The 10,254-nt window shown below is 46.5% G+C and overlaps 1 protein-coding gene across 1 annotated transcript in view; it reads left to right on the top strand.

The window, feature by feature from the left end:
• The first annotated feature begins 5,962 nt into the window (after positions 1–5,962).
• The window catches only part of LASP1 (LIM and SH3 protein 1), a 59,611-nt gene continuing 55,319 nt past the window's right edge, over positions 5,963–10,254 (top strand). Inside the window, exon 1 of the mRNA XM_054992820.1 lies at positions 5,963–6,266. Within this exon, the coding sequence (XP_054848795.1) occupies positions 6,198–6,266 (69 nt within the window). The 5' untranslated portion in view covers positions 5,963–6,197. The remainder of the gene's footprint in view (positions 6,267–10,254) is intronic.

Genomic DNA, 10,254 nt, shown 5'->3' with positions numbered 1-10,254 from the left:
ATGGACTACAGAAATTTGAAAACAGACATAATTCCGAATACAGAGGTGAAACATTGCTGAACAAAACACAAGTAATTTGACTTGACATAATTAAAAATGTAGAAACTACCCCGTAGGAACAGATCTACATTAGCAGACAGAACTCAGTAGTATAGTCAACAGACCCTGTACCTTTGCCAAAGAATCTTAGCCGAAAACACAATGAAAACTGAATAATTCAGTTTTGTATAGGCTGCAGAAAGCCGAGTGGGAGCTCTCTTGACATCTTCAGGCAGCCATTCCACAAGGGGAGAGGCACCACAGAGATTGTGCATGTATGGGCAGCAGCCAATTTTGCAGGGGGGGGGGTGGTATCTGCAGAAGGCCAGTTTTAGATGAGGGAAGCTGCCATGGTGGAACATAGGGAGAGAATAGTCCTGCATACCAAGGTCATGAAGGGCTTCATAAGTGAAAGCCGAAAACCTGAATTGAGCCAGGCAACTGATGTCTGGATCACCATCTCCTCTTCCAAAGAGTCACTCTAGTATCCATTTGTGGAATTTTCTAAGTGTGTTGCTTCAAGTGTCTTAAAGAGAGAACCCATGGAGGGATAAAGAAACTTCTTTTTCTGTTTCTAGGAGATAACAGCAGAGGGCGCTAATGCCCAATATTTGTTGGTAGCTTTTATCATTTGTTTGCTTGATTACAAAACACACACACATAAGTTGGATCCAGTACTCAACCGACCAGAGAATTTTGAAAAAATTTTCAACCCAGGCTCTTTTCCAAACAGATGTGACTCCAAGCACCCGTGTTTTCCTTACCCCAAAAAAATTCTTACAGAAAGATGGATTTTAGGCCACCTCTTCTAAAGTGGCACTGGATCTCGGAGATTCCCCCTGCGTTCCAGAGCTATGGGGGAAGGGCACATGGATCTCATTACAAATAAGATCTCTGCTGCACTTCCCTTGTTAAGGAAGGAAACAGAAGCACAAGACACTCTTTGTAATGTATGAAGTGGCTCATGTCTAGACTCTTTGCTTTCTTTCCCTGAGAGGAGTATTGATACAGAAGGGTTGGGCTGGATTAATCACCAACCACACACAGTATTCTCCAGAGTAAATCCCAAACCAGATTTATGAGAAATTGTATGGGACCCATTCTTCAGTCCCCATTGTTGCAGAAGAGAGAGATCAGTTTTCAGATAAAGCAAGGGTACCTTTGTATGTGATTGTGTCAGTGTAAGCATGGGGAAAGAAAACTGGCTATAGCTGAGTGAAAGGAGTGGCCCTCCAAACTGCATTAGGCTCCAAGGCACAATCTTCCATTCAGCATTGTGGCATTGGGACCCAAATAATCTCCTACCTTCCTGTAACTAGAGTATGTTCCGCAATGCAGACATCACAATGGCTGCCAGGTAGGTTGCTCTTTCTTCCAGCTGGAAATGCCCCTCTCCCAGTGTGGTGGCGGCGGCTAGAGTGTTGGGCTAGGATTCAGGAAGGCCAGGCTGAAATCTCCACCTTGCCATAGAAGATTACTGGGTGATCTTGGACCAGTCATTCTCTTTCATCCCCACCTTGCCATAGAAGATTACTGGGTGATCTTGGACCAGTCATTCTCTTTCATCCTAACTGCTATAGCATAGTGGTTAAGTGGTTGGGATGTGAACACTGTTTTGTAAGCTGCTTTGAATAATTGTTTGGGAGAAAAGTGAGGTATATGTATTTATATAAAGAAACATCTTCCACCCAGAATAAGGAGGTAGGACTTCTTAGAGTCTGGCTGGGAGGAGGGGTTGAAGGATTAGAATGAAGGTGCATAGGCCCATTTATGAGACTGATAATATAAGACAAAAAATACAGAGTTATAACCTTTTCCTTTGTTCTTTCTTGTTTATTTCTCCAGGACTCACTTTCGTAGATTGCAAGATCTCCAGTAGAGAGATGGAAACATTTTTCTGTTCAGTTCTCAGTTCCCATATTGATTTAGCCAAACAAGACACTTTTCCCATTGTTTGGACCAACTAGTATTTAAAATGCAATATTCTTACACAGCTTTAATGTTTATTAACTTTATTTTCTTCACTGGTTTTTCTCCGTAGTTGAGACTCAAAGTGGCCTACATCATTTCCCTCTCTTCCATTTTACTGTCACAACTCTGTACAGTAGGTGAAGCTGAGTGTGGGTGAGTGGCTCATGGTTATCTGGGTAAGCTTCCATGGCAGAGTGGGGACTGAGGTCTCCCATATCCTAGTTCAACACTGTGACCACTAAAGTGGCAATGGATCACACCCTTCTAAATCTAGTCTTCAATGGATTTAGAAGGGCATTATCTCTCCTTAGGACAGGTTGGTAGCCATGTTGGTCTGCTGAAAAACAGCAGGAGTTGTCTAGCGGCGCCTCTGGGACCAACAAAATTATCAGGGCATAAGCTTTTGTGAGTCAGAGCCCCTTTCTTCAGATACCTTCATCCTGCTGTTCTTCTTGGACTGCACTAAAAGAGCAGCATTCTTAACCTGGCCATCCCACACCTGTCTTGCCCTACTGGGAGAACTTATACACTTGGGAGCAAGCAGGGGCCCCAGATGGCCTCACTGAAGGAAACTTCCGAACATTGGGGGGGGGGGCTCCCAGAATAGTCAATCTGGAACCTTTCAAATACCAGTGCTTGGCATATCGTAATGTTCAAGGGAAATGTACTTGTGAGCATGTGTAGACAGCCTTTCCGTCACACCACTAATGCAGAGGAAACCACATGCAACCGTAGTATTTCTGGGAAATAAAAGTAGTGATGGATAGATTTATATAGTGCACCTAGGTTACTGTCCTAATAGTCCCTGGCTACATAGAAATTAAACGTGGCTTCCACTGCGAAAGAAAGAAAAGAATCCTCAGTCTCCAGGGTGAAGAGTGATGGAAATTAGAAATCACTGCAAAAACTCGGCAGAATTAGACTGCAGAATTTCTCTGTAATATTTTGGAATTACTATGCCTTCAAAATTAAGCGTTTTTTTTTTTGCACATTCCCTCATTGTTTGCTGGAATAGAATTTAGCAGGTATTTTTAAAAATTAAGACAATGGTTGATCTGTTGGCAAGTGTGGTTAGGAAGAAGACAGCAGAGAAGGGCATCTGGTGTATGAGACTGTAATCTATTGGTTAAGCGTTTTGGAAACTCCATGTTCTCACCTCTTTCCAACCCAATCCAGTGAATGTTATCCAACTCTGAAACAACTATTTAGTCTGTCCCTGTTCAGATGGCATGATTTACCAGGGAGAAGGGCTGAATGCGGGCAGTTAGAACTGGGGTGGGTGGGGGGTGGGAGTGGTTATTTGGAGAAGTAGGCACTTGGCCAACAAAAGAAAGGTGCATTTTTTGGAAAATCTTTGGAAAACAGGAGCTTTACTTATTTGGGAATAAGCCACATTGCACAGTGAGACATACTTCCAAATAAACATTCATATGACTGGGTTTCAGCTAGGACTGCTAACCACCAGGTGGGGAAGTGCAAATACATATCAACGCAATTTAAAGTGCATATATACAGGAAGAAGGTAGTCTATCGGATAAACAGTAGATATATTCATATATTACAACAAATTTTTCTGGTGGTGAGAGAGCGCAAACAGATGGAAAGAAAGCATTCCGCCTATGCGTGGAAACTGTCCATATGTCCAAGGATGGAGGTAGGACGTGTCCAAAGACACCTAGCCGATGGGCTTTAGCTTGCTATTCCCAATTCCCGTTTCGGTTTTTCTTCTTCTTGGGCTAGACTCTATGGATGTCCACAAGCATCTCTCTCCACTCCACACACCATTGCAATTGCAGGAACACCGATAGTTACAACTAGCCCAAGAAGAAGAAAAACCGAAACGGGAATTGGGAATAGCAAGCTGAAGCCCGTCGGCTAGGTGTCTTTGGACACGTCCTACCTCCATCCTTGGACATATAGACAGTTTCCACGCATAGGCGGAATGCTTTCTTTCCATCTGTTTGCGCTCTCTCACCACCAGAAAAATTTGTTGTAATATATGAATATATCTACTGTTTATCCGATAGACTACCTTCTTCCTGTATATATGCACTTTAAATTGCGTTGATATGTATTTGCACTTCTGCACTATTGCACTTTGAACAATATAATAATACATATTAGCATTGATTGCTTGATCGTTTGTGACCCTGGTTTCTGTATTTTTGAGTTGTCCGCGTACCCAGGGGGTTCCCTTTGTTGTTTTGCAAACCACCAGGTGGGGCCTGAAGATCTCCCAGAATTACAACAAATCTCCAGACTACAGTGACCAGTTCCCCTGGAGAAAATGGCTGCTTTGAAAAGTGGACTTTATGGCATTATAACCTGTGGAGCTCCAGCCCCTCCCTGAACCCTGCACTCCCAAAGCTCTACCCCGCCCCAACCTCCAGGTATTTTCTAACTCTGAGCTGACAACCATAGTTGCAGCCCTCTGCACACTTATACGAGCCTCACAGAACAAAGCAGGACTTGCTCCTGAGTAAATACAACACAAGCATTGTAAAGTTGGGTTCCACACCTGAAAGTCACCCCTGTTGAACTGGAAGTTCTGTATTCAAGAGATCCAGAGGGGCCCTTTGGCATTACAGACACAGCATTGGGTGGTTAGGGACACCTCTTGCTCCTTCAAATGGCAAAATTTCAATAGATGTAGCGCTTCTCTATTGTTTCTGTGCTGGTGGGCAAATTTCTACATCTGGTGGACTCCAGTCTATCATACAACCTTAGAAAGACATAGGAGCCCTAGGTTCCCTCCCCCCATTTCCCCACCTGCAGCTTGTTTTGTACTTTTTTGGGCAGAGGACATGATGGTGTTAAAGATGGAAACCACAAATCCAGTGCCCATATATGTACATTATATCAAGCCCAATGGTACCCAAGTGGCTTACATGGTTTCCTCCTCAATTTATCCTCACAACAGTCCTGCGGGGCAGGTTAGCTTGACTGGCCAAGTGAGCTTCTGCGGCTGAGCCGGGGAGGGGGGCGGGGCGGGATTCAGACCCAGGTCTCCCAGATCCTAAACTGATACCCTGACCAGTACGTGATGGCTGCCCTCGAGGAGTCTGGCGTTCAAATCCCCACTCAGACTTTATTTCATTCGTATCCTGCTTTTCTCCCCAGTGGAGACTCAAAGCGGCGTACATCAGTCCTCTCTCCTCCATTTTACCCCTTAGCAGATCTCGACCATCTAGGGTTGCCAGCTCTAGGATGGGAAGTTCCTGGAGATTTGGTGGAGGAAGAACCTTAGGAGGGTAGGGTTTAGGAAAGAAATTTAGGAAGGGACTTTAGCGGGGTATAAATGCCCTAAAGTCCACCCTTCCAAAGCAGCCATTTTCTCCAGAGGAACTGATCTCTATAGCCGGGAGATCAGTTGCTATTTAGGGAGATGTCCAGGCCCCACGAGGAGGTGGGCAGCCCTTCTTACAGGGCTGTTGTGAGGGTAAATGGAGGCGCGAGAGAACCATTCGAGTCACGCAGAGCTTCCCGGGGGCGGGGGGAGGGAGGGCGGAATTAAATTGAGAGTGAGAGAGTCATAATCCAACAATTTTTCAAACCCAACCCCACCCCCATTTCAATCCGCCGAACTCCAGTTTCCCCTCACGCTTTTAAAAGGAGCCGTCAGCAAGCAGGAAAGCAGAAGCAACATCTTTGCGCCTCTCTCCCTTCTCCTTGTATCGGAGGTAGAAAGCGTGGTTATTTTCAACAGAAGGCCGGGCTGTTTTTTTTTTTAAACCTGGGATTTCTAAGCGATTCCGCCTTCTTCCACGCACATGGAGGATCCCTAAGGAGCCGTGATGGGGAACCCGAAGTCTTGCAGTAAGACTACGGAGACGCGAACCCCGTTGGGGGAAGACAGAGCGCGCCCCCACCCGCCAGCCTCTTCTTCCTACTGCGCGCGCACCTACCCCCTTGGCCGTTGCTGCGGGGCACGCACGCGACTGGGCCCCGCCCTCTCCCTCCCCCCCTCCCGCCCGCGCGTGCTGACGAGGAAGAGGGCGGAGGCGGACGAGGAGCCCAGCGCCGCCGCCCGCCTCGCCCCTTCCTCCCCTCAGTCGCTGCCAGACGTTGCCTTGCCGGGGCGGTTTCTCTCCTTCCGCCTAGTCCCCTCAGGCACAACCTTGTCGGGCACCCTTGTTGTCTCCTCCGCCTTCTTGTCCCTTCCCCAGTACCCCTCCACTTCGGCAGCCATGAACCCCAGCTGCGCCCGCTGCAGCAAGATCGTTTACCCGACCGAGAAGGTGAACTGCCTCGACAAGGTGGGTGCTACCATGGAGGAGGCAGACCAAGCCAGGCCTGGGGGCGGGAGGGGGAAGTGTTGGAAGGAGGGCGGGAAACTACCGTTACCGGACAGGGTGAAGTCTGTCTGTGGGGAGGGGGCGGGTGAGGTTGGGGGCAGGAAGACGAGGAGGGGGCGGTGGCTGGGAGCAGCTGGGGTTATGTAGGGAGAGGAGGGGTTGGATAAGGGAGGGAGGGGAAGTTTGGGATGGTGGGGGGGGTAGGGAATGGGGTAATTTAGGGTGGATTGAGGTTTGGGTGAGAAAGGGTGAAGGGTGGACCGAGGGAGGGGAAAGGGCAGTCTTGGGGTGAATTAGGGGCTGGGAGAGGAAGGGAAAGAGACAATTTAGGAGTGGGTGGAGGGAGAGGAATGGGCAATTTAAGGGTAGGTTGGAGAAGGGGCAGCTTTGGGGTGAATTGGGGGCTGGGGAAGGGGAAAGGGGGCAAAAATCGTATGCTGGAGAGGGGAAGGAGCATTTTAGGGGTGGGTCGGAGAAGGGGCAGTTTTGGGATGAGTTGAGATTGAGGAAAGGAAGGGAGGGAATTAGGGCATTTTCCTTGGCAGGAGAGGAATGCAGATCCTGAAGTGAGGAATTGCCGGAAGGAGAGTCGGAGGCAGTGTGGATAAGGAAGTATGTGGAGGCACAAAGGGAGGGAAGGGGAGGCGGCTTTGATACCTGGCAGAACAGGAGGGGTGGTGGGGTGTGGAAAGGTACCTAAGGCAGGCTGGATTAAACAGAAAGGGAGGCAAAGGCTTGAAGGGTGGTAGTGGGGAACAGGAAGGAACTGCTGAGAATTAGCCCTGGTTTAGGTTAGTGAAAGATACTGGTTTATATGTGGCCTGCCTGATTGAGGAACACAATTTGGTGTTTGGCTTCTTGGGAGGATTATAGAATGGAGGCAGAATTTGATAGGACTGATGATCTGTGATAACAGCTGGTGCTTCTGAGGATTAACAGATTCGGTAGGCTGTAGATGTTTGGTCCCACATATGTCATTTGGTATTGATAAACTGTGTGTGTGTTGAGGGGGGGGGGAAGGTAACTTCACTTCCAGTCAAAAGGTTAGGCAGGTAAGATTCTCAGCAGAATTGGGAGTAAGGAGCTAGAATAACGGGGATTAAAACATTGTCCCCCAACAATGCCTTTTGGAAAAGATCTGGTTTGAGGGGACAGAAAATAGTTTTGAAGTCCATGAGCATGTATTCTCAATAGAACATGTGACTACAGGAGATTGTGTGTATAGTTCTTATATCTGACACCCTTTTGGATTTATTCTTTCCCTGTGAATGATGGCTACCAAAGCAGGCTTGCAGCTCTGATCTTCCATATTAGTGTACTCCTTTGAGGTAGGGTGTATGAATTGAACTAACCTAAATAAACATAACAGGCCCCAGACCTGACTTTCTTCTGCTTCTTTTATTTGTGGCTTTTCTTTGTTAAGCTGCTGAAACGTTCAGTAGAGACAAGCCTGCTTATATTTCTGGTAGTGTTTCTTCTAAATTGTCCAATAGGGGTGTTGTATGTAAAAAGACTGTTAGAGAACAGGACCTTCTCAATTCCTCTATTTTATTTTTAAAAAACATGGAACAACTGAATTGGTGTTGGGGATGTTCCAGATTTGTCTGCCAAGGTCAAAAACATGAGTTTTTTGAACATTTTTGACGGCTGTTGGTTTGAAAAAAAGCTGTGTGATTGCTACATTTTAAGATTTTTTTTCTTAATTGCTTTAAAATTTGCTTCTGATGAACCATTAACAGAATTTTTCCAGTGTTTTTTTTCCTCCACGGTTACAAACAGTTGGGTGTCTCAACAGACAAAATGAAAAGATGGATTCTCAAGGAGTAACTTACTGTCATCTGCTTTACATTAAATTCTGGTCCCCTGCCTCCACCCTTCAGATTGATTGTTCTGCAGTGTTTCCAAGTTTTAAAACTTAGTATTGGTTTTATAGATCTCTTGTAAGAGTTGATTCCTCATTTTGCAGTTATGGTAGTTTACCAAATATTTTAAATTTTAACCTATTTACCGATAGCTTAGGAGAAAGCAGTTGTGTATTTTGTCAGTATCACAGTAACATTAATTGCACTGTGTTGTTGCCCCTGTGAAAATGTCAGTTCTGCGTTCTTGTAATGTCAATTCTGGTTCTTGTTTGCTAATAGCTGGGTTTGGGAGCAGTTGCCTCCAGGAAGATAATTCTGTGGCTTTTGTTTTAAGTAAAAATGAAGATATCTCAACACAGGATTCCAAATTAAAAAGGTTCTGCTGCTTCCACTTACCCTCCTGCTCTGTTCTGGTGGCTGCTAAGGTTGAATGTGATCATGGCAGCAAAATTTGTTTAAACTCCAGTTGTTCCAAACATGTATTGTGAAAGGGATTTGTAGAGAGAACAGGATCCTTCCTATACTTGCTACTTAACACCTCGTAACAGTATTTGAGCTGGGTTGAGAAAAAAAAGAACCTCTGGGGACAGAAAGGTAAGCTACAGAGAAGTGAGAGTCCTGTCCAGCCTCTCATCTATTTTTGTTAAAAGTATCAGTCTTGAGTTTAAATGAATGGGTATGATGTCATTATCTAATGGGAGCTTAAGTTTAGTATCTCTTAAACATCTCATGGGTAGACCATTTCAAAGTGTAGATGTGGTTGTTTATCCCCCTGAAAAAGAGTAGAAAGTTCTGACTTTAAACGGAAAGCATGTACTGTGGGTGCCCTTTTCTATGTGCCTGTTGCACAGTTATGTGTCACTAGCAACCAAGCCTGTTTTTAAAAAGGTGGGGCTCTAGAAAGCAGCCCACTGTGGAGTACAGGAGCTCTCCAGGGCTCGTGGCACCACTCCACAGTGCTCCTGCTCCTGTTTGAGGCCAAACCAGGCCTGTTTGGGGCGGAAATCGGGCTGGTGCAGAGCACAGGAGCATTCCAGGGCTTGTGGCACCACTCCAGCAGCGCTTCCGTACTCCTGTTTGAAAATGAACCAGGCCTGTTTGGCCTAAAATCAGTCCAGCACGGAGTGCTCCCACATTCCCGTCTGAGGATGAACTGTGCCTGTTTGGGGCTGAAATTGGCCTGCTGTGGAGTGCAGGAACTCTGCCAGAGCAGTGCAATGGGCCCTGGAGTGCTTCTGCGCTCTGTAGCAGTCTGATTTCGGTCCCAAATGGGCCCAGTTTGGCCTCAGAGGGGTTGAAATTGTCCTGCTGTGGAGCACAGGAGCACTGCTAGAGCATCGCATTGGGCCCCGGAGTGCTCCTGTGCTCCACACTGGCCTTTCTGCCCATTTGGGGCTGAAATCAGGTCGATGCAGATTTCAGCTCTATGTATACTGTGCAATACTTTTCTTTAAGGTGGTAAGGAGTACAGAAATGTTGCCATGTTTGAAATGTTAATGGCAATATCTGTGCCTACGAGGTGGAGGAGTCTCAGTCCAGTATTGCATGTTGTAGAGATTTTTGGTATAGACAGCGAGAACCCTTTCCTTTAATGTGGTAGTGGTGTAATGATTTTAAATAAATGTGTGTATGTGTCTTTAAATGCTTGGTGTGGTATGAATGAAGAGTGGGGGGTGAAAGAGAGGGGTGAGTGATATGATTGGTTGATGACTGAGAGTGTGGGTGGAGTGAATGCAGTTTTAGACTGAGAGCCAATCTACAAGTGATGCCTGACACAGGTTGGACACTTGTCAGCTTCCCTCAAGTTTTGATGGGAAGTGTAGACGTCCTGGTCTTACAGCTTGGCTCTCTATTTAATTGAAGTTTACAGAAACCGCCCCCACGCACCCAGCAGAGGGGAAGGGCGGCTCCTGAAAAGACCCCGACGCCTGCACTCCCCTCCCAACCACATGTTCTCCTTCCCATAGACTGCTGCTCTGCAAACTTCAATCAAATGGAGAGCCAAGCTGCAAGACCGGACGCCTGCATTTCCCATCAAAACTTGAGGGAAGCTGACAAGTGTCCAACCTGTGTCAGGCGTCACTTGT

This window comes from Eublepharis macularius, chromosome 12 (assembly GCF_028583425.1).
Source record: "Eublepharis macularius isolate TG4126 chromosome 12, MPM_Emac_v1.0, whole genome shotgun sequence".
In the NCBI taxonomy this organism is placed as follows: Eukaryota; Metazoa; Chordata; class Lepidosauria; order Squamata; family Eublepharidae; genus Eublepharis; species Eublepharis macularius.
Note: the sequence above shows the minus strand (reverse complement) of the source record. Positions and strands in the feature narration are given on the sequence as shown.